This window comes from Macaca thibetana, chromosome 12 (assembly GCF_024542745.1).
Source record: "Macaca thibetana thibetana isolate TM-01 chromosome 12, ASM2454274v1, whole genome shotgun sequence".
Classification (NCBI taxonomy): domain Eukaryota; kingdom Metazoa; phylum Chordata; class Mammalia; order Primates; family Cercopithecidae; genus Macaca; species Macaca thibetana.
The window spans coordinates 63,435,634-63,461,267 of record NC_065589.1 but is presented as its reverse complement, the minus strand read 5'-3'; the positions used below and the strand labels follow the sequence as shown (position 1 = coordinate 63,461,267).

General features: G+C 36.9%; 1 protein-coding gene across 6 annotated transcripts in view; it reads right to left on the bottom strand.

Moving 5' to 3' along the window:
* Positions 1-1,541: 1,541 nt before the first annotated feature.
* ZNF385B (zinc finger protein 385B) overlaps positions 1,542-25,634 on the bottom strand; it is a 423,520-nt gene continuing 399,427 nt past the window's right edge. For all 6 annotated transcript variants that reach the window (XM_050750566.1, XM_050750567.1, XM_050750570.1 and 3 more), the window contains 4 exons: positions 5,852-6,097; positions 4,874-5,052; positions 4,194-4,295; positions 1,542-2,788 (listed from right to left, as the gene is read on the bottom strand). In XM_050750566.1, coding sequence (XP_050606523.1) covers positions 2,570-2,788; positions 4,194-4,295; positions 4,874-5,052; positions 5,852-6,097 — 746 coding nt within the window. In that variant the 3' untranslated portion in view covers positions 1,542-2,569. The remainder of the gene's footprint in view (positions 2,789-4,193; positions 4,296-4,873; positions 5,053-5,851; positions 6,098-25,634) is intronic.

Below are 25,634 nucleotides of genomic sequence, written 5' to 3'. Positions count from 1 at the left end.
TTAAAAATGCCAAATTCTGAATATCAAACTGAAATCTTACTAGAGTCTGAAAGAAACCTGATTATAAGACCAAAATATTAAGACCAACGATTTTCAGTTAGCTAAACTCATAGAGGAAGTCATGAAGCCATGCATCACAGCTACACTGCCACCTACTGGCCTTAAATTTTTAGAAATGAGAATCTAAGTCCCACCCTAATTCTCATTTTTAAAAACTGACATGTTTTGCATGTAGGGTAGGAAGAAACAGGATCTGTAATGGTTTTGTAGCCACTCCCCTCCAAATTCTGTAACAGTGTGGTAGATTAAAGATGGTGGCAAATTCTTTCTCTTCTTCATATTGAGAAATGATGTCTAATTTTCTTCCTCTTGAATCTGAATTGGTCTTAGTGACTTGCATGATCAATGGAATGCAGCAGAAGATGTGCTGGGAGTTTCAACACCATTTCTTAAGAAGGCTTTGATTTTTACCCAGGACTCTTAAAATGTTCTCTCTGCTACTATGTAACTACCTGAGATAACAAGGAGGATGCTGGGGAGGCCCCATGGAGGCCCTCTGGTAGATTGTTCCAGTAAGGCTCAACCTTCCAGTCATTTTTGACTGGGCAGACATAGGAGTGAAGTCATCCTGGGCCCTCCAGTCCAGCCTGCCTGAAAGCTGAATACTAACAAAAGTACTCTATTAGATGCCACTGGGAAGAGAAGAACAGCCCAGCCAAACCCTGCTGGAATTATTGACCCATGAAATTCTGATGTAACTAGTTATCAAATGGCTATATTTAGGCTACTAAGTTTTAGAGCAGTCTTGTAAGCAGCAATAATTCACCAGAACAAACAGTGATATGTTGATCTTTATATTTAAAAGCAACAGAATGAGGTGGAAGAAGGATGTGCTGATTGGAGAAGGCAAAGGAGAAGTGGAATAAAATTATCTGAAAAGAGATCATAAATGCCATGGACATCAATAAAAGATGAACTAGAGATTTAGAGGACCCACAGTAAGTTAAAAAAAAATTCTAGTCCAAAGTTTTTTGCAGGCTGCTACTGTGATTTTGGGTAACTCAACAACTTTGGCCCAACTTATTGGAGATTCAGAGAGAAAATGGCAGTAAAATTTCACCTCATGCAGATGCTGTGAACAGTAATGAATAAACATGACAAACATGCTGCAAACAAGAGCTAAAAATGCTATGTAAGAAGCAATCTTTGCACCTACTAAAAGTCTTTCATCAGATGATTTCAAATTGAAGGTGTCTCAGGAGAAAAAAAAACATTGAAAATACAAACAGATTTTGTTTTTTGTACTTTTATTGAAAAGGTACATTTAAAAAAATACACAGACATTTTACCATTTACAGATTGCAGATATAGATGCTCTAAAAGAGTTCACTCTATTTTGTTGTTTTATGATAACTCTTGCCCCTGATATCACAAACATTCCAGTCTAGTTGATATCGGTTTAGAAAGGGGGGCATGGGAGCGTGACCTGCAATATATTCAGTGAACAGAAAGACAAATTGTTCAATTATAAATTTTTTATCTTCTGTACATTATTGCATTAGGGAGCCACAAAATTATGTAGCATCATTACAAATGAAAACAGGTTAAAAATGAAGAAGATACTTATATAGAAATACATGGATTCATTGTCTTCTTGCAGAATGCACAAGAGGTGCAAAAATGTGCAATTTAGGAAGCTCTTTTTCTGTTTGTATACGTTTGCTTAGCAACACAAACCAGTGAGGAAGCTACAAAATAAGTTAAACAAAAATAGCAAACAGGTAGTAATTATAGCTATGTTATATGGCTTTCTATTTCATTTAAATATCTCCAAATAAAATGTGAAATAAAGAAAATACATTACTTTATCTTTTGTTCTCTTAAAGAGAAAATTCAAAGCTACTTTGCTTCCTAACATTTACACAGCAACTAAAAATGTTTAATTCAGACAAGAGATACAGATCTAGTACTACACAGGATACAACAGTACTTGGGTCGAAACAGTACACAATCCCTGTCAACAACAGTACACCAAAGAGAGAACTTTGTGATCCGTTGGTAAGATGGTATCCACAAGTAAGCACTTGTGTTCATTGATTTTTGTTCCACACTAGAATACACTCAGTTGGATACCAGAGTTATTTACAGACATCTGAGGAAGATCCTAGTTTTCAAGTCTGTCAGGAAAATATTCCATATTGTTTTAAGCCAGATCATACCCATGGAAAAATAGAGAATGATTTTCTTTCTTTTTCTTTCTGACCAATATATGTTCAAGAAATCAAATATCTGAGATACATAAATTGAATGGGGTGGCGAGGGAGGGGTGGCGGGGAGGAAGTAGGGAGATAAAGCCTATGCTGCTCAGATTACTAAATTATAGGAGCGGTCTCTAAAAGCCTTCGTGAATCTAGTGATGTGTTTCTCTTTGGAATTGGGGAGCTGGGTGGTAGGCTGCATTTTGTGAGTGAATGGGGGTGCTGCAACACAAACTGCTTAACTTGCTGAATCCTTGTGGCTTTCTTTCTCAACTTCCTACTGGCCTCAAACGTCTTGGGGTTTGCTGACGTTAGTACGGAGCAAAGAGGATGGAGGCAGGAGTGGCGCGGATGGGCCCATGTCCAGGCCTCAGAAGAGCTGGAGGAATGGCTGGAGCTTGGAAGAGCGAGGCGGAGGGCCGTGGTGGGAGTGACAGCGCAGAGGACACGGCGGCTGCCGCTGCGAGAGGTGAGGACAGGAAGGCTGGGGCCAAAGGCTTCATCATATCTTTCTGGAATGCAAGTTTTGCCTAAGGGAGGGAGAAAACCAGGAATGGGGTGGAGATACTGTTTTTGAATAACCGCACCACAGGTATCTTTTCATAAGTAAAACACCAAGATTAAGAAGTCTTAAATTTTGAAAATCTTCACCCTCAGAAGTCGAGAAATGATTACGTTCACAATGCTGGTTTCAGTGGCTCATGGCACAGCTTTCTTTTATTTGGTGGTCTTTGCTCCGGTGTGCTAGGGCACAGGGAAAGGCCTCTGAATAAATTCTAAAGCTATTTTATGCTGCTGCTCACCAGGAAAAATACATGCCCAGAAGTTTCCTGCTTAGGTGATGAAGTTCAATTCAAAATTCAGGCTTGTCTTAAACCACGATGAGGCCTGGAGAGTTCTGTTTTGTTTTTTAAGAATATGTGTGATCCTTCCCTTCTCTGGGATAAGCTGCATTGAAGTTAGGTAATGAGTTCAGTACTTTAGGGACCCTGAAGAGTCAAGAAAACAGTCAGTTCACACCTCTGTCACTGGCTACTTAATGAGTAGGCCTTGAAAAATCACAGCTAAATCAAATTTCTGTTGTTGAGAATGATTGTAAGTGGGCTAGAAACTCTCTATTCAACGGAATGCCAGGATGGAATCCTCCTGTGAAGAAATCAATCCTTAATTTCTCTCTCTTGCAATCAGGAGGAGCCTTGCAAGCTGGATTTGCTTAATGCAGGTAACACCTGCTTGCAGCTCAGACAGAGGCTTTGGAGAAGCTGGAAGGTAATCTCAGAATTGCCTCCAGCTGGACAAGTTTAGCTTCATCCTCAGACTGAACACTGCACTGGGCCCAGTCCCAGGGAGATTGTGAAATCTATCCATCTTGGTATTTATATGACACTTATTGCTGGAGTCCCTAGGTGTTTTTGCAAAGACACTGAAAATAGCACATATTGAGAGCATAACAGGCTAATTACCAACATGCCTGCTAGAATGGAGAGAGCATACCATACGGACACTGCTTTACCTTCTCATGCCATATTAAAAAACAAAAACCAAAAAACAGAAAGCATGAGGATATTAAATTAAATGGATGGAGTTTTGTTTTATGAAAGAAATCCCTCTTTCCAAGTTCAACATCCCAGGATTCCTGAGGCATCATTTGTCCTTGTTCTTGAGACTTTACTTTATATGCTAAAGAGGATAGTCTTTTGAAAATAACTTGGTAAAGAGTAACATATTAGCTGTTAAAGAGGTTTAGTTTCTGTTTTCTAAGTAAGTTGTCCTATAGCAGAACTAAGCAGTTCAATCTAAAACTTCTGTCTGTGAGGGCTATTTAAATTCGAAACCTTTCATGACCATTAGACTCTACGCCCTGCGTGCCCACAGTGGCTGCCCAACCCAGCAAGGCTGCCCCACAAAACAGGTGAGCAGGTGAGGTAAACTTACTGCTAGAATACTTGGGCTCCGCTGGAGTTTGTTGTAAGGGCTGTATTTTGGCTTCAGTGGTTTCCCTGCAACTCGATCTTTATGCCTTCGGCTAGAAATGTGCTGAAAAAAGTTTGATGCATTAGCTGAATTGAAATGTGAGTCTTATTCCATGTAAAATTTATTTCTAGGTAGCTGTTTTCTCCATTGCCAACTCTAGGTCCATAGTTCCACGATGGTGTGGGTAAAATCATTATGATTTCTAAATTAAAACTTACTCCTCCCTCAATTGTAATGCTTCTCTGTCTGTCTCCTGTTCTCTATAGCCCTTATCAGATTTTGCCTGGTATTAACACTGTTACTGATGAGTTTCTCTCTCTCTAATCAGATTTTGAGCCTTTGGAAGACAGGCTTATCATCTCACCTTACCAGAAGCTCCTGCTCAACTGTAGGCTCCAGTGACTACTGTTCCTGTCTCTCCAATATCTAGCCTGGAACCTGACATATAGTAACAGTAGATGCTCAAATATTTCATACTGACTTTTTCTTCCACGTAGCACCTGTATGTTGCATATTGTTTGCATCCTACAAAAGTTAGTCAACTTAACCGTGAGCACGGTAAAAACCATTCTATAGATGAAAAGATACACAGTCAAGTGGTGGCCTCAAACAACAATGTTTACTAATTCAGGATACGTTACCTGTTTGAGTTGAATTTCTGAGTTAACATGAACATCACAGATTTCACAATGAAATGTCTTGTTCTGTAGTCCTGACCCCTTACTGCCATTCTGCATCTTTAATCTTGATCCAGGTCTAGGATAGGATTTAATTGGACCAGCCCCATTACGAGCTTCAACCATGGTCTTGTGTTTAGATCCTAAGAAAGAAAGGACACATATTAAATAGCTATCCAAGAATTATACAAAGCTCTTTGTTTTCTTATCCTTGAGAATTTTACCTGCAGGCTAAAATTCCCAATGCTTTTTTTAAATGATCACTTTAATGCTGATTTTTAGTTTAACACGTTATTGTAAAAAATGGAAAAATGTAAGAGTATATAATACAGAAAATATAGAGAAACATAAGAAAATAAAGATTACTCATGTTTTCACTACTCAGAGGTAACCACTATTATCATTTTAGGGTATTTCTTGTCAGATTCTTTTTTTAATGTACTAAAAATTTTTTTCAAAATGGGGATCATACTAATTAAATATCCTAAAAATTTCACATAACAAATCATGTACATATTTTCTGATCATTATGTTTTAATGGCTGATTAACATATATCATATTGGGTTACTATAATTTATTCAGTATTTCCCTACTGGTGGGCTTTAGGTTGTTTCCATTTTTTTTCTCTTTTAAGTGTATTGCAGTGAACACTGTGCATAAATATTTATCTTCATCTCTGTCACTTCATCAAAATGAGTTTTAGACAGTATTAGATGTTTTTAGGAAAATAAAGAATAGGACAAGTTTGATCTCCAAGCTGCTTTTGTCTTGCTAGTTGCAAAGTCATATGATCATACTCTTCTAAAATCACTCTTTTGAATCAAAAAAGTAGAGAAGCATTGAACAACCCTAAGGTCTGAACAACAAAAGATATGGTATTCTGATGGGAAAAGTTGGGTTTCATTATAAACATTATTTAAATGCAAAAGATAGCTGCTAACCTGTGTTGTGTGCCTCCAGCTGTGACAGGGAGTTCACAGCCACTTTGCATAGTGAACAATAAAGTAATTTTTTGGCTTTTTCTTCTTCTGATTCAACAACAGTACCGGCAGCTCCATTTGTGCTCTTGGAGGGAGAAGTGGCGGCTCCAGGTGGCAGGGGTGTTGTGCCAGATTTGAGGAGAAATGAGCCACTTTCAGAGCTTGACGGCTGACTGGAACTGCTGGCTTTTAACTTCCCTTTATCTTCTAAGAGAAACACAGACAGATCTTATTGAAGCCTCATATATCATATAAACAAAGATAAATCACCATAAAGGAATTAAAAATAGAAATTTGATTCTTATGTGAAGTTTTTATTGCAGCATAGATTTCAGTTTATAATGGTTAAATCAACCTCTATGTTTAAATCAAACAGAACACTATGCCATCAGTTTGATATTAGGTCATCCCAAGATAAGGATGACTTATGAAAAATGACTTTGTTCTCCCACTTGGAGAAGGTAAGTTTCTATCTGACATCCTTCAGTTGTAAATTATGCTACAAGGAACTCTTTATTATTAAACAAAACCACCTACCCTCTGATACAATTACATGATATGAAGGTAACATGAAATAAGCCATTAGGCCATGTTAGTTTCATTTGACTACTTACGTTTAATTATGACAGAGATAAGTTAAACTTTAATTTGTATACCAAGCTAAAATTTTAGCTTTGGATTGTGGGATAGAAGAAACATGGTTAATTTTGGTTATGATTAGCTAAGTTTTTGCTGCTCTGTGGATGGCAATGCAATTTATCCAAAATATAAGAGACCAAGATTCCATTCATTATGCTTATTAATTACTGCCAGTCTAAATCAAAAGTTTTAAATAATGACATTAACCATAAGCACAATATGAAGATTAGCCAAGTCATTTAAAGACACTTTGGCAGTTTGATCATGTAGCTACTAAATGCTTATAATCCTCAAGGCCCATGTGTAGGCTATGAGCGTCAGAGTGACTTTAACAGAATCTAACTCATTGAGGTTCATTGCTATTCAAGACAGTCTCTGTTCAGTGACTCCTTTGGGAAAGAAACTGGGGCTTTGTAAGCAACAGCAAAATCCATCAAACATTTAATCCTAGTAGAGCTGGTACTTTTAGAAAATGTCTATAGATATGCTGATTAACTCTCATGAAGAGAGAAAGGGAATGAAATCTGAGAATATATTTGCTAATTGCCCTAGCTAATTTGGAATTGTATACCATTGGCCTAGAAGACTAAGAGGGAAGGAGAGACTAGGCAACAGCAATGTGGTGTGTGTTTCTGTGTGTATGTTACAAGGTTCTGTATATGGGTAAACCTAAGCTTTTAGGACACATTGCAAATGATGGGAGATCATATTTCTACTAAAATATTATATAAAGAAAAGCCTAATTGATTTAGGAATCAGTTGTTGATTTCCATCCTTTTTTTTCAGTTGGATCCATTCAGGTTGAGACTAGACACAGCCAGGGTGCTATGGAGGGATTTCAAATCTGGGTGTTACTTAGAATAAATGAATGCAGAGATCCTTTTAAACCCTTAGGTTGCACATTCCATATTCCCTTTCAGTGAGTGTACTAAAACTTCAGGACGACATGAAATATGATGGAAAAGGTCTTAGACTTTTATTAAACTGACCTCTACAGTGTGAGAGAAGGACATAAAATCATTCTTCCTAATTGGTAATAGTCAGCAAATTAGATTGGAGAATATTTTAGGCCTGGAACCCTCTCATCTATAAGGATCCCTCAGATTGAATCTGCAATCTTACAGAACTCATAAAGCAGCAAAATAATTCAGTAATCTTAATATTTGGAATTACTCAGTTTCTTGTGATGAAAATTAAAGTTATTACATACCAAAATCTTTCCTTGCTTCAAGCATTTCATATGAATTCGATCTAAAAGAATCTGACCTGTTTCAGTCATTGACTCACTCATTCTCTCATATTACTAATAATGTCCCTTATACTAATGTCCCTCATAAACCCTTACATTTATATAGAACTTTACAGTTTACAAAGTGCTATGACTTACATTGTCTTATTAGCTCTCACAGAAAACTTGTGAAATAGGTAAGGCTCAAAATGATTATTCCTATCTTAAAGATGAGGAAACCGAGCCTTTTCAAAATTAAATAATGTCCCACGGATTAGTAAGTGGTATAAATGAGCATGATGTTTTCTCTAACTGATCGGTCTGTGGTACACTAATATTTCAGCATAAAAGGAGGACTTAATATATCACTAGTGACATAAAAGTATACAACAGTCACCCTAGATGTGAAATAGCAGTTGCTTCGTTTTACAATTGTAGGTTAGTTTTTAAAGTATATTTATTTGGCATAAGTGAAAATATCTATCCTGTTCAACAATCATTTGATTTAGGTTATATTGAGAAGATGTATAAAATTATATATTTTCTCTGTTCCTATTTCTTTAAGAAAAATATTTCCTTTTCATATCTTGTTTCCAAAGAGGTAATTTGTGAATTAACAAGTACATATTAACAATATGCTAATTGCTGACAATGTGCTAGACACTAAAGAGAATAGTAAATAAGTATGTACTATGAGAAAATTACAGCATAGCAAGAGAAAATGAGACAGTCATTCAAAGATCTCTAATTTACAACAGAAACTGGTAAGAGGCATGAGAGCATAGAGCAGAAAATGATTACTTCTGCTTGGGAAGAATGAGACATTTTTCATTAAGGAAGTGGCATTTTGAAGGTTTTGAAGGTCAGATTTAGATAAGCATAGAATAGGGTTGAAAATGAGTGGGAAGTGAATGGTTAGAAGCAGAAACATGAGGAAATACCTAGGTATTAGAAATCTTGGGGTTTTGTTGGTGAATACTTGGTAGTTGAGCATAGAGCTGGCAACAAGTATAATGGGAGATATTATTATAGAGGTCAATTGAGCCAGAAGGCAGAGAATATCTTAAAACTATTAAAATATATACTAAGGGCAGACACTTCCCTTTTAAAATTGAGATGTATGGTATGTTTAACACTTACATGATCTAAAATTCAGATAAATTATGTTTTAAATTTTTTTCTCAGATAGGCCAGAGTCTTAATCTTTGAGAATATTAAGGAAAAATATTGACTTTGGAAATGTGTATATGATTTTACTCTATTCAGGAAATTCTGTTATTGGATAGATACTATCTAGTCAATAAAACAGATCCTAAAATTTGAAAAGTCACTGATGTATTTATATATTTGAATAGTGGCATTCTTTCTCAATATGCAAACGTCTAAACTTCAAAGCCTAATTTTATTATTTCTCATCTTAATTGCTTGATATTTTAATGAAAATCCATTGTTTTATTCCTCATTCCTTCCTGGTATTTTAAAAACCTCTTTGTGTATTTGAAAGTTTAATTAATGTACTGTTTACTTCTGTTTCTTTTAATAAAGATGCATGTCTTCTGGAACTTCTGGTTAAGATGATTCCATTTTCAAGTATTCCCTCACCTAATGTTAATTAGCAGGTTTTCTGACTGTCCTAATTATTTCTTGATTACTCAAACACATTTATAAGGTTTTATCCTACAGGATTTTGAAGCAGAATTTGCTTAGCTACATCAGAATTGTTCGTTGTAACAAATATACATAATTTATGCATCCAAGTGAATTTATTTCTTCCAAGTAGTGTCCTTGGGAAGTTCCATACCGATTCATTTATTTTCCAAAGCTCCAAACACTTGAAAACTCTTTTCTTTGATACTCCTTTTATGTCCAGTTCATAAGCCATGTAAAGAAAATCAGTCTTCAAAATGTATCACCCTTATTTCTTACTCCAAAATCTTTACTCAAATTAATCCACCTTATTCATCAAACTTAGCACTACATTACTCAAACGCAGCCTCAGAAGACTAATACGCTAAGACAAAAAGAACATGCCAGAAGCTCTAAAAAGAAGTTTTAAGAAACCAATCCTGTTGGCATATGGAAGAGTCATGTCCATTCATAGGTCTTAATTTAAAAAACAATAAAAAATTAATATTCTACCTACAATGTAGGTCTTATATTTTGAATTAGAACTTTGAAAGCTGTAATCAAATTTTTATTATTTGACTTGTAAGATTTGCTTTTGAGTTTAATTTTACCAATGTAATAAGATTTTCTAATCAGGATGCAGTGGTTTAATAATAGATACATATTTTATGCAATAAATGTATGCTCTCTGCAGAAAATTTAAAAAATGAAGTCAGACAAACATTTTAAAAAATTAAAATTACTTATGATTCTATCATCTACAATAACAGTTGGTAAACTTTTTCTATACAGCTCCAGAAGACACGTTAAGCTTTGTGGCTATACTGTCTCTGTTGTAACTACTCAACTCTGCTTTGTAGCAGAAAAGCGGCCACTGGCATGGCTGTGATCCAGTAACATTTTACTTATGAAAATAGGTGGCAGGCAATATTTGGCTCACAGGCAATTGTTTTGACCTAGCATTATGATATTTTGGTATATATTACTCTATACTATTTTTTACATAATAGCAAATATGAATATACAGAAACATACTGTTCTATAACTAATATTTTTCACTTAGGAATAAATCAAGAACATTTCCATGTCAATAAATGCAGAACTGGATTAAGATTTCTAACACCAAATTATATTTATTTATATGAATGTACTATATTCAACAGTTTTCTTTTGATATTTTGGTTATCTCTGGTTTGCACTTTTGTTAATGTTTAAAGGATACTGAACGAGACTTCTGTGGCCTCAATGAAGGACACAACTGAGAATTGAAAGCAACTGGTATTTAGTATTATAGCATGTTAGAGAAAGTCCCTCAGAAACCCCCAACACAGTCCTTTATAAGATTTAGTAGAACTGGTCCAGCTACCAGCACCCTATCACCCACCTGTCTAGGCCTTATAAAGTAGTCTGAAGATTGGAGGACTCACTGGAGTCATGAATTTCTGGTCTGGTTGGGAGCTTCTGAATCCCAAACTAATAAAGCTAGAAATGCAGGTAAGAAGGGGACACTGGGATTTCATTCCCTAGTTAGACTACTGCAGGTCTTGGCAATCTGTTCCTCACTTGTGGTTGAAGGGAGATGGGGTTGGAGCAAGAAAGGTAAGAAGGAGAAGAACCTATAATCTCAGTTTGGCATGTCAAGGTTGAATAAGATTTCTTTGGGCCAATAGGATGCTTTGAAAGGTAGCCTGGCTCAAATCATGTTGTTAGTGCCCAACATAGGAAGTCTGATCACTAGGACCTTGGCAGCAAGAGGCTGAAGGGTGGGCCTTTAGTGGCATAAGCTGAGGAAGGGTTGTAAGAGGTCAGGGAACCAACCTTATGAAGAATTCACACGTTGTCCCTGAGAGTCAGACAGCATCTGGACATCTGCCATTCAGAGGACAACCATAAATGTCATTAAGTACAAAAGCATTTGCCCTTTTTTCTCCTCTAATTCCTCCTCTTATCCCCAACGATGGAAGGCGCAAGAATCAGAAAGCATGGAACACGGAAGAAAGAGCAGACCATGCCCCTTTTCGTGGTTCAACCTGAGCCAGAAAAAAGGGAGGGTTCAACTGGATAAGAGCCTAAAGTTTCAAATAGGACCAGACTTTCTGATATTTGACAATGTCTTTGAGGAATGAGAAAGGGAGATTCAATAGAATATACAGTCATGTGTCACATAATGACATTTCAGTCAATGATAGACTGCATACACAATGGTGGTCCCATAAGGTTATAACGGAGCTGAAAAATTCCTATTGCCTAGAGGTGTGGTAGCTGTCATGATGTTGTAGTGTAACACATTACTCATGTGCTTGTGGTGATTCTGGTGTGAACAAACCTACTGTGCTACCAGTTGTATAAAAGTATAACACACACAGTTATGTAAGGGATATAATACTTGATAATGATAATAAATGACTGTGTTACTGGTTTATATATTTACTATACTATGCTTTTTATAATAATTATTTTAGAGTGTACTCCTTCCATTTATGAAAAAAATTAAAGTTATCTGTAAAATGGCCTCAGGCAGGTTCTTCAAGAGGTATTCTAGAAGAAGGCATTGTTATCATTTATGACAGTTCCATGCGTGTAGTTGCGCCTGGAGACCTTCCAGTGGGTTAAGATGTGTAAGTGGAAGACAGTGACATTAATGATCCTGACCCTGTGTAGGCCTAGGCTAATATGGGTGTTTGTGTCATAGTTTTTAATAAAAAAAGTTTTTTTAAAAGTTAAATAAATAAATGTAAAGATAGAAAAGAGCTTAGAGAATAAGAATATAAAGAATTTTTGTAGCACTCTGCAGTGTGTTTATGTTTTAAGCTAAGTGTTATTACAAAAAAGTCAAAAGTTTAAAAACGTTTAAAGTTTATAAAGTAAAAAGATTACATTAAGCTGAGGTTAATTTATTACTGAATAAAGAAATTTTCTAAAAATAAATTTAGCGTAGCCTAAGTATATAGTGCTTATAAAGTCTACAGTAACATTCTAGTATGGTAAGTGTATAGGAATGTCCTGGGCCTTCACATTCATTCACCACTCACTCACTGACTCACCCAAAGCAACTTCCACCTCTATAAGTTCCATTCATGGTAAATGCTCTATACAGGTATGCCATTCTTATCTTTTATACAATATTTTTATGGTACCTTTCCTATGTTTAGATACACAAATGCTTATCATTGTGTTGCAATTGCCTACAGTATTTAGTACAGTAACCTGCTATATAGGTGTGTAGTGTAGGAGCTAAATAGTTCATATGGTTTAGCTGTGTCCCCACCTAGACTCATCTTGAATTGTAGTTCCCATAATCTCCATATGTCATGGGTGGGAGCCGGTGGGAGGTAATTAAATCATGGGTGCAGTTACCTCCATGCTGCTGGTTCTCATGATTGTGAGTGAGTTCGCATGAGATCTGATGGTTTCATTAGGGTTTTTTCCCCCTTTCACTTGGCACGTCTCCTTGCTGCCACCATGTGAAAAAGGGCATGTTTGTTTCCCCTTCCACCATGGTGGTAAGTTTCCTAAGGCCTCCCCAGCCATGCTGAGCTGTGAGTCAAATAAACCTCTTTCATTTATAAATTATCTAGTCTCGGCCAGGCGCAGTGGCTCACACTTGTAATCCCAATACTTTGGGAAGCCGAGGCAGGCAGATCACTTGAGGTCAGTATGAGACCAGCCTGGCCAACATGATGAAACCCCATCTCTACTAAAAATACAAAAAAAATTAGCCAGGCGTAGTGGCACGTGCCTGTAATCCCAGCTACTTGGGAGGCTGAGGCAGGAGAATCTCTTGAACCCAGGAGGCAGAGGTTGCAGTGAGCCGAGATAGTGCCATTGCACTCCAGCCTGGGCGATAGGGCAAGATTGCATCTCAGAAAAAAAAAAAAATTACCCAGTCTCGGGTATGTCTTTATTAACAATGTGAGAAGGAACTAATACTAGTGTAAACTATTTAGCTTAGGCCTGTAGTAGGTTGTACTGCCTAGATTTGTGTGAGTACTATACACTGAATGATGTTTGCACAATGACAAAATAGCCTAAAAATGCATGTCTTGGAATGTATCTGCATTGTCAAGCAACACTGCATTGTTAAGCAACCCTGTATAGGCTATCATGTTTGTACCTCATTGAATTCATACATTCAATAAACCAGTTACATAAACAGTATTATATGCAGACATCTCTGAAAACTCATCTGATAACTTCCTCAGGACATGAACTTTGAAGAGAAATTGCTGGGACAAAGATTGTGTACATTTCTGAGCTTTTGATGCATATACCAAATTGCCCTCCAGAATGGTCATACAAATGAATACTCTTAGGAGTGTCATAAAAGATCGTGGCTTCCCTGTACCTTTATCAGCCTAATTATTCATTGCCCTTACCAATCCAACAGACATAATATGGTATCTCATTGTTAATTTGATTGGTATTTATTTTATCACTAAAACAGATGAATATTGTTTCATAAGATTAATGATGCTTTGTATCTCAATGTAATTTAAAAAATTTTTATTATTCTGAAAGGAAACAAAAATCTTACAGTTTTGTTTGTTTGTTTGTTTGTTTGTTTTGAGACGGAGTCTCTCTCTGTCGCCCAGGCTGGAGTGCAATGGCCGGATCTCAGCTCACTGCAAGCTCCACCTCCCGGGTTTACGCCATTCTCCTGCCTCAGCCTCCCGAGTAGCTGGGACTACAGGCACCCACCACCTCACCTGGCTAGTTTTTTGTATTTTTAAGTAGAGACGGGGTTTCACGGGGTTAGCCAGGATGGTCTCGATCTCCTGACCTCGTGATCCGCCCGTCTCGGCCTCCCAAAGTGCTGGGATTACAGGCTTGAGCCACGGCACCCAGCCTAAACCTTACAGTTTTAAGAGTTAAAACATTGTACACTAGAGTAAAAAACTTTACAATAATAATAAACTTTCTTTTATACATCCTAATAATGTTAAGTTGATAGAAGCATTGTTCTTGAAAACTGAAATCAGTATTGCAGTCATTATTTGAAAATTTGCTTTATGCGGAGCAAAAATACTAGCCTAATGGCCGTTCCAGGCAATTGTATCTTACAATAATGGTAAACGTAACAATAATAATCACAAATCAACCACTCGTAGTAACTGAGCACTCACTATAGACAAATCACTATTTTAAGAATTTACAGTCATTATCTAATTTATTTTTCAAACACTATAATGAGACAGAAATTGTTACTCTCTGTACTTTTAAACATTTTTCTTTTTCTTTTAATTGAGGTATAGCATATATTATAACATATATAAATTTAATACATTTTAATGTATGTATATAGATACAATAGCACATAGATACAATACACCTGATGATCAAGTGTTTTCACCACCCCAGAAGCTCCCTTGAACCTCTACTAGTTGAGATTTCCCCCAAAGATAACCCCTCTATTAACCTAGATCAGTTTTATCTATTTTTAAGCTTCATATAAGGAAATCACACAATATATTTATTTTGTATCTGGCTGCTTTCACTCAACATTATGTCTGTAAGATTCGTCTATATTATTATAGATAGAAGGATATTTTTTCAGTGCTGGGTAGTATTCCATTGTATGAGTATGCCACAATTTATTTACCTATTTTGCTATTGATGAAAATTTAAAATGTTTTCAGTTTTTGGCCATTTTGAATAATTCTACTATGTACATTCTTTTAAGTGTTTTTTGGTAGACATAAATACTCATTTTTGTTATGTATATATACACAGTAGAATTATTGGGCCACAAGATATTCATATCTAGCTTTAGGAGATTCTGAAAAGTTTTCCAAACTGATTGTACCAACATATATTTCTATCAGCAATGTATGAAAATTCCAATTGTTCTACATCTTGTCTTATTCATGGTATCAGTATTGTCGGTCCTTTTGATTTTAGCCATTCTAGTGGAGGCGTGGTGGTATCTTATTGTGGTTTTAATTTGTATTTTCCCAATGGCTAGTGATAATGAGCTCCTTTCGTTTTTTTATTGGCCAATTGTATATTTTGTGAGTGTTTGTTCGTATCTTTAGCCCACTTTTAAAACTGGGTTGTCAGCTTTTTCATTATTGATTTATAGGAATTATTTAAATATAGCCTGAAAAGGAGTCCTTTGTCAGATATACATATCACAAGTCATCTTTCAGGTTGTGGCATGCTTTTCACTCCCTAAATGTTGTCTTATGATAACCCCAATTGTTTAAAAAGAAAAATCCCCAAGGCTTAAATAGAACAAATAACTTGCCTGTAGTCATTCAATTAATAAATGGTAGAGCATGGATTCAAACAAAGGCTTCCTGAACCCTGAGCCAGTGCTCTTATTGCTCTTCTGTGTTAAGAATATTAGACTAAGAATGCTTAGTTTTAGAAATACCTTCTTGAATGTCTTGTTGACTAAAGGGGAATGGGTGGTAATATCTTTGTATATCTAAGTTACATGATGCCATAGAAAGCATACCACATGATATGGTTTGGCTGTGTCACCACCCAAACTCATCTTGAATTCCCATGTATTGTGGGAGGGACCCAGAGGGAGGTAATTGAATCATGCGGGCAGGTCTTTCTCATGCTGTTCTCGTGATAGTGAGTAAGTCTCATGAGATCTGATGGTTATATAAGGGTGAGTTTCCCTGCACAAGCTCTCTCTTTGCCTGCTGACATCCATGTGAGACATGACTTGCTCCACCTTGCCTTCTGCCATGATTGTGAGGCCTACCCAGCCATGTGGAACTGTAAGTCCATTAAATCTCTTTCATTTGTAAATTGCCTTTTTCAGCGGCATGAAAACGGACTAATACAGAATATTACAGGCACATTTTGTAGAGAACCAGATAAATAAGTCTGCTTTGATGTGGTTCTTTAATGGTTGTGTAGCAGGCCTAGAGTATGCCATCCCTGTAGCAGCCACAGGAGAAGCTCTGAAAACAGAGTATAAGTTATTCTTTTGTAAGAGAAGTATACATCTATTAAAAAAAAACTCTATCTGTTGGGGTGTCTCCCTCACTCTACCAAGAAAAGAGGGAATGACTCTAGCCTCTAGACACTCTTAGTAAATGGAGAAGGCACTGATTTAAATTCGCATAACAAACCTTACCCTTGTTTACTGTGCTTTTCCTAGTCACTTCCTCATAACTGGCCTCCCCACACCCTTCTTTATTTGTTATAGCTTAAGATTATATTTAAGCCTGAATTCAAAGTCACCTCTTGGAGATTTACTCATTTCTCTGGGTATCTCCCATCAATACATGAGGTGTACATGTTAATAAACTTTGTTTTCATGTTAATGTGTCTTTTGTTACAGGAATCTGTCCCAACCAAGAACTCAGAAGGAGAGAAAATTATTTTTTCCTCCCCTATAGTTGGAACTTTGCATGTAACCTAAGAAAGCAAACGACAATAGTTTTCAAAAGTTCATTTTAAGAAAAATTTTGTGTAGGTGTTGTTTTATTTGAATTTTCAGGTCTTGTCTGATTTCCCAGAAGAATTAATGGATACTCAGAAGGAGGTCTCTGATTCCCTATATGAGATAAAAATTTCTTTGCATTTTTGTTTTTGATAATGTGTGTCTTGGTTTATTAAGTTGCTTGAGTTAAGGCCACTAAGAAGTTTAATTTTCTGCCTCTGAGAGGTGGCAAAGATTTAGAAATTACAATAAGTGGGGCAGATACAATATAGGCATCTATGCTTGGTGGAGTGGAAAAGTAGTATAACTATTGTTAAACAATATATCATTTCACCAAGAAAGTCTCCCTCTAGAAATTTGTCTTAAGGGAATAACCATCCATCCATTCAACAACTACTGATTGAGCACCTATTATGTGCTATGCACTATACCAGGCATGGAAGTTAGCAGTAAAAATACCAAATCTCTGACTCAGTGGAATTAATCATCTAGTGGGGGAGAGAGAAAATGTGTGTGTGTGTATTTATATATACAAATGTATTTTAAATAATTTAAATGTAAATTTTAATTTATATATAAGTATACTTATTAAATAAATGTGAATTATAATAATAAATGTATAAACTTTTTTATTATATGTAATAAATATGAAAGCACATATATTCAAAGCATATATAAAACTATATAAAAATTATATATGTAAAAAATATATATAGTGGCCAGGCCAAAATATATATAGGCATGGTGGCTCACGCCTGTAATCCCAGCACTTTGGGAGGCCGAGGCGAGTGGGTCACCTGAGGTCAGGAGTTCAAGACCAGCCTGGCCAACATGGTGAAACCTCATCTCTACTAAAAATACAAAAATTAGCTGAGCATGGTGGCACATGCCTGTAATCCCAGCTACTGGGGGCTGAGGCAAGAGGATTGCTTGAACACGGCGGGCAGAGGTTGCAGTGAGCCAAGATCTTGCCACTGCACTCCAGCCTGGGCAACAGAGTGAGACTCTGTCTCTCAAAAAAAAAAAAATTTATATATTTATATATATATATATATATATATAATGTCTCATAGTGATAAGTGCACTAAGAAGAAAAATAAAGTTGGTCATGGTAAAGAGTCAGCTCAGGCCTATCTGAAGAGGTGATATTGAAAGCTCCTTTGCAAAGATTAAGATAGTCATAGAAATCTAACATGGCTGACTCCATCTTGCGTCTATTCTCACAGGCTGGCTGTCCTCACTCAGTGCCGGGTGTAGGCCAAGCTAACCATGGAAGGAATTTAGTTTACAGTTTAACTTTGAAGCAAGGATGATAATAGTTCCTCCCTAAAACTGACCCTCCCTGCCTTGTTTTGTAAATCTACTGAAAGGTGATAAGATTAAGAGGCCTGAATTCTGCTAAAATACAGGTGTAGTTAAACGATTACCAGCCATTGTTTCTTAGCTTGCTTTTCTACAATCCCTTGCTGCTCAGGAGTCCCGTGGCCAGAAGTTACAAGATTTGTGACTTTCCCAATCTTTCTTATAGATAACATCACTGTTGTAGAGCCTAAGATTGGTGTTTTGAGATGTTTTTCAGACTTTTAAACTGACTGACTCCACTTAGACCCATGACTCATGACTCAAGCAGACCTGTGGTCCCGACTCAGAGGCTGACTCAGCACATGAGGACAGTTTTCCACACCTCTATAATTTCATTCCCAAACAATCAGCATTCCCCATTCCCTAGCCCCCTGCCCATGAAACTATCTTGAAAAACTCTAACCTCCAAGCTTTCAGGGCAGCTGATTTGAGTAATTACTCCCATCCTCTCACTTGGCTAGCCCTGCAACTATTGAACTTTTCCTACCACAATACTGCTCTCAGTGGATTGGTTTTATCTGTACAGCAAGCAAGATGAACCTGTTAGGCAATTACAATATTTGACAGAGACGTGGATGAAATAATAGGAGTTCTGGGAGAAAGAGTGTCCCAGGAAGAATGCATAGTAAGTCTAAAACCCTTGAAGCGGGAACAAGCAAGGACAAGAAAGTCAGTGAGACTGGCGTCTGACTGCAGGATGTGAGGTGGAGGAGTTGGAGGGACCAGATCACATACAGCCTGGTAGAACATGAGAGAAATTTGGGTGTAACATAAATATGATTACTGAGTAGGGAAGCGAGATGATCTGATTCCTGTTTTCATAAGATCATTTTGCCTTCTTTGTGAAGAATAGACTGTGAAAGGATAAACATGAGGAGATCAGTCAAGAAACGACTGTATTTGCCCATGAGACAGCGGATGGTTGCTTAGACAAAGGTGGTAGTGGTAGAGAATTGAGCAGTGGTTTCAGAATATATGTGCAGGTAGAACCAACTAGACTTATTCATCAGGTGTGGGACATTAAAGAAAGAGAGGAATCAAGTCTCATTATCATGGTTTTAGCATGAGCACTTGATAAATGGTGGCTGATGTCATTTACTAAGATTTGAGATAACAGTATTTAGGATGTTAACAAAACTTCCTGGCCTCTCAGCCAGGAAAACTTGGTTATTCCTAATTTCATTTTTGACTGATTGAGTCATCTTAAGCAAGTGATGTATGTGATTGGGACCTTAATGCTTACATGTGCAAAATACTACCCTTTTCTTATTGACATTAAGAACAAAGAACACTGTAAAAGTGAGGCAAGGGCTTCAGGTGGAAAATGCAATGGAAAGGTAATAGTTGTAAGAAGTAAGCTCAGATAATGAGGCCAGGGTCATGAATTCTATTCCACACTTCCCAGGACCTGTGAATTTCTAAATCCATGCCATTTATCACTGAGGACTCATTAGGCTCATTGATACCTATTGACATCTTCTGAAATAAGCCTTCCAGAATAGCAAAGAAGCCCCAAAACTTGAAAAAAGTCCTCAGATCACCAAGGTCACAATTTCAATAGAATTGCACTTTGTGCTTTCTGAGGTCTCTGAAGAATACTGCTTGTCAACTAACACAGTGAATTTTTCCTTTTTATACTCAATATTGCACTAAACAGAGGCATGCAGTGAAAGGACTGCTGGTCATATTCTTTCCTGTATTCACAAGCACCTTGTCCAACATCTCATTATTATTCCAAAAAACAAAGCAATGCCCATATTACTGCTTAACACTCATTAAACCAAGTTAGCTCACTTTGATAAGGAATTCTGAAATCATTCTCTGCTTTATCTTTCCACTTTCTAAATAATAAGAAACTAATGGGCATCAGTCAGAGTACCTACTTTCTTCCAATTGTGCAGTCTTGTGAGAAATGAAGCTGAAAAGCTCAGGGGGCTCTACAGCAGACAAAAGGGGGAAAAAAACCACACTGCAAACCTGTATGTATGTAAATTGGTGTGCTGCAGAAGACTTAAGCCTTTGCCTTGTTCGTCCCCTCCTTATCTACACATTTGACAAAATACAACTGATAGAAGTCACCAACTGATGACAGATATTTTAAAAGTTTAAGGTAGAATTCCATTAGATAGTTAATGGATTTTTTTAAAAAAGCACACAGGCTGTAAGATGAACAAATGAATTCAATACCTTGGAGTTGTCTGCAAAATAAAGTGTTGTAAGAGATGTAAAGATGCTAGAGTATCATCACTATATTGTTGGATGCACAAAAAAGGAATATTCATTTGTAGTGTAATGGGACTACACCTATCTAAAGGAGCAGGAAGAAAAGGCCAATATTGCAGATAATGATCAGATACAACTCTCAGGTTGCCTTACTTATTTATTAGATATTTTCCTGAAAGGTTATGTGCATAAAGATCTTGGAAAATTTAGTAATAAGTTGAACGCACTATTTAAAAGGTGTGTGTGTGTGTGTGTGTGTGTGAAAATAGAGCTTTCTTGCCAGTGCAATAATCACACACAATTATTTTAAAATTCTATATTCAGATGGATTAGATTTGCTTAAATTAGGAACATATATAATAAAAAGTTATCTATGCATCAGAAGAGGTCAATAAACACAATAGGGAGAAATGATTATATAAAGGGAATATACACATCAATCAGATGTGCATATTCCATGCAGATAAAATTTCTGCATGGAAGTTTTATCCTTGTTCTAAAGCTCCAGATCTCTCATGAGCAAATGTCTGGTCTCCTATTTCTTAGAGAAATGGGGAAGCTGGATGAGATCACCCCAATATTATAATTTCTTCCATCTGCACCCATTTTCTTCACATCTCTGAGGAAAAGGTGTATGCTTCCACTTGTCCACTGTATTTCTTTTTCTTTTTCTTTTTTTATTATGCTTTAAGTTCTGGGGTGCATGTCAGAACGTGCAGTTTTGTTACACAGGTAAACACATGCCATGGTGGTTTGCTGCACCCATCAACCCATCAACTACATTAGGTATTTCTCCTCCCCTAGGTAATTCCTCCCCTAGCCCCCCACTCCCTAACAGGCCCCAGCGTGTGATGTTCCCCTCCCTATGTCCATGTGTTCTCATTGTTCAACTCCCACTTATGAGTGAGAACATGCAATGTTTGGTTTTCTGTTCTTGTGATAGTTTGCTGAGAACGATGGTTTCCAGCTTTATCCGTGTCCCTACAAAGGACGTGAACTCATCTTTTTTTATGGCTGCATAGTATTCCATGGTGTATATGTGTCACATTTTGTTCATCCAGTCTAACATTGATGAACGTTTGGGTTGGTTCCAAGTCTTTGCTGTTGTGAATAGTGCCGCAATAAACACACATATGCATGTGTCTTTATAGTAGAATGATTTATAATCCTTTGGGTATATACCTAGTAATGGGATTGCTGGATCAAATGGTATTTCTAGTTCTAGATCCTTGAGGAATTGTCACACTGTCTTCCACAATGGTTGAACTGATTTTCACTCCCACTAACAGTGTAAAAGCGTCCCTATTTCTCTACATCCTCTCCAGCATGTGTTGTTTTCCTGACTTTTTAATGATTGCCATTCTAACTGGTGTGAGATGGTATCTCACTGTGGTTTTGATTAGCATTTCTCTAATGACCAGTGATGATGAGCATTTTCTCATATATTCATTGGCCACATAAATGTCTTCTTTTGAGAAGTGTGTGTTCTTATCCTTTGCCAACTTTTTGATGGGATTGTTTTTTTTCTTGTAAATTTGTTTAAGTTCTTTGTAGATTCTGGATATTAGCCCTTTGTCAGATGGCTAGATTGCAAAAATTTTCTCCCATTCTGTAGGTAGCCCATTCACTCTGATGATAGTTTCTTTTGCTGTGCAGAAGCTCTTTAGTTTAATTAGTTCCCATTTGTCAATTCTGGCTTTTGTTGCCATTGCTTTTGGTGTTTTAGACATGAAGTCTTTGCCCATGCCTATCCTGAATGGTATTGCCCAGGTTTTCTTCTAGGATTTTTATGGTCCTAGGTGTTACATTTAAGTCTTTGATCCATCTTGAGTTGATTTTTGTACAAGGTGGAAGGGGTCCAGTTTCAGTTTTCTGCATATAGCTAGCCAGTTTTCCCAACACCATTTATTAAGCAGTGAATCTTTTCCCCATTATTGTTTGCGTCAGGTTTGTCAAAGATCAGATAGTTGTAGATGTGTGGTGTTATTTCTGAGGCTTCTGTTCTGTTCCATTGGTCTATATATCTGTTTTGGTACCAGTACCATGCTGTTTTGGATACTGTAGCCTTGTAGTATAGTTTGAAGTCAGGTAGCGTGATGCCTCCAACTTTGTTCTTCTTGCCCAGGATTTTCTTGGCTATGCGGGCTCTTTTTTGGATTAAAGCTCTTTCCTATAGCTTCAACTACTTTCTTTACACTTGATTCTTTTTTTTTCTGTCTACAAATGCTGAAACTTCCATGTTCTAAAAGTCATTCCTTAACTCAGTTTACTCCCAGAGCTTCCCGCCTATCTTCTCTCTGGTGCTGAACTAGAAGTGGGAGTGTGAAATACGCCTTTCTGCTTCCTGTCTTCCTATCCATCCTTATCCTCCTGTCAAAGGCAATGGTGTCTCTTTTGTCTTCTCTTACACTGGACATGAATTTCTTCTGGAAACTTTTCCCCTTTAATGTCCACAATATTTTTCACCCTGGATGTTCATGACACTTTCCCTGACTGGGTGTCCTTTAGCTTCTACAACAGCTTGTTCTAGACCCCCTTTACCATCTCCTATTCTTCTGCCTGCCCCTAAATGTTGGCATTCCTCAAGATTATACTCTAGTCTTTTTCTTGGGCATTACATGATCTAATTCAATTCAATGACTTCCTCTACCACATTGACATAGATTCCTAAATCCAGAGGTAAATTCTCTACTTTTCTTTCAAGATGAAGACCCTTTTCCACCATATTCTATAGGATGTCTGCTTTTAGAAATTTCCTGGGCATTTCAAATTCAACATGCCTGTTACTGAATGAATAAGCTGCTCCACACAGGGGCCTTTCCAAGTGGTCCCCACATCAACTAATGGTATTGCCAGTTATATATTAGAACTGTCAGCAATGACTCTTAAATTATTATCTCTCTTACATTCTGCATTTAACTAATTATCCTCATCTATCAGCCTTATTCACCGTTTAAACTAGCAGACATTTATTTAGCATTTACTATGTGCCGCTGCCTCATTTTAGGCTGTAATCTATTCTCTCTGGATTACCATGAAATTTCTTTACTGATCTTGACCATTCTAGTCTCTGAGCCCATGTCCTCCCTTCTTCCCTACTCCATACTTTTATAATCCTCTTCACATAATTATATTATGATCTTCCATTAATTATAATTATTTATTTGCACTTCAAAATTATTACCAGGATACAGAGATTCTTGAGTCCTGGAACCATGTCTTGATTTATCTTTATGCCTAATGTACAGAAAGCCATAGGTGAGCAATAAGTTTGCGGAAATAAGAAATGTCCAATTCAAGGCAGTGCTCTCCAGCCTCACAGTAAAAACATAAGAAAATTTCACTGCTAATAGCTGAATCATAACTAGTAAAACAAATATACATAGAATAGACACATAAATGCATTTTAGCTGTTGACTATGTAAATTACTCATATCATTGTTGTCAAGTCTATATATTTAATGTCACTTGAGGTTAAAACAACTCTCTTGAGTGGATCTCCTTGAGATGTACTAGACAGGGTCATAACAACAAACACATTCCCTTGTGACAGGTCTAATATTTTGATATTTGATAATATGAACAAATCTGTGATTATCTCCTTTGTTATAAATCCTATACAAACGTACATATAGATAAACAAGGTACCTCTAATAACGATATAGCTAAGGCATATACCTCTGCCAGACAATCTGAAGCACATGTGAAAAAAAAATCACCAAAATATAGCCATTCCTCTTTGCAGCTAAACTCATGTTCTGTTCTTTGGCAAGATTTCTCATGAAACTATAGGTATTCTGTTTGGAAATTCATCAGAGGTTTCTAGCCCAACAACCCATCTCTGCAATGGTCTATATAGTCAATATTAAATTACATTATACAATATTCACTTGTGTTATCAACGATTACATGGTTGATATACTTGTGTAACAATACTCTTTAAGAAATCCCACCAGGTGTGGTGGCTCATACCTGTAATCCCAGCACTATGGGAGGCTGAGGTGGGCAGATCATTTGAGGTCAGGAATTCAAGACTAGCTTGGCTAACATGATGAAACCCTGTTTCTACTAAAAATACAAAAATTAGCCAGGCATGGTGGCACACATCTGTAATCCCAGCTACTTGGGAGGCTGAGGCAGGAGAATTGCCTGAACCCAGGAGGCAGAGGTTGCAGTGAGCTGAGATTGTGCCACTGTACTCCAGCCTGGCAACAGAGCAAGACTGTTAAAAAAAAAAAAAAAGAAAGAAAGAAAAGAAAAGAAAAGAAAAAAAGAAGAGAGAGGGAGAGAGAGAGAAAGAAAGAAAGAAGGAAGGAAGGAAAGAAAGAAAGAAAGAAAGAAAGAAAGAAAGAAAGAAAGAAAGAAAGAAAGAAATTTCCCATAGAATGTCCCATGGCATTATTTAATTTCCCCTACTCTTTAGGTAATAGATATGCATTACTGAAGGTGTCATTATAAAGACTTTGTGTCTTACTGAAGGTGTCATAATAAATACTTTGTGTGTTGGTGATGGTATCACTCACAATTAACCCATATCCTCAAGGTGCATAATTTTACATCTGGTGGCCCAAGACTGATTCTGAAGTACACTGGGAATCCTTCAGTCATCCATTTAGGCTTCCTCCAACTAGATGCCTCATTTAAACTTGGTTTAATTCCAAATGTCCCCAAGGGTTACCTAGTATAGTTTAGTACAGGCTGGTTCATCTCATAACACCTACTAGTTAGCTGACTTGCTTTATTAGTCATAGGATTTCCTGTTGGAAATATCTGATCTCGATTCCTCGCTCGAGGGTGAACTACTGGACCACCTTTGGAAACAGAAAACATTTTCTATATGGTGTCTACCATTTTGCAGAAGTGGAAAACAAAACAGAATACTTAAGTCATAAGCCCAGAAATACTGAGTAGCCAAGGAGAGACATGGAACTTAAAGCTAGTTTTTGAAATTCTCTGAGCACTATAACATTACACATTGGGTCAATCTAAGGCAGTCGGGCCCTTCTCATCCAGTGCTACATTATCATGCCTGGAGCTAAATTCCAGAAACCCTGTCTCTTCAAGCATGGCTGATGACTGTGAAGCTTGCGAAATCCTAATTAGCTATGTTTATGTCTGATTTTCATATCTTGACTTTTAGACTAATCCTGAAAGCAGGGAAAATTATCTATAAATTAAAGTGACTCTTCACTGAATCAGAATCTGCATGTCCTTATCTTTAGAAAAAAAACAAAAAAACAAAATAAAAAGCTTATTCATTTTAA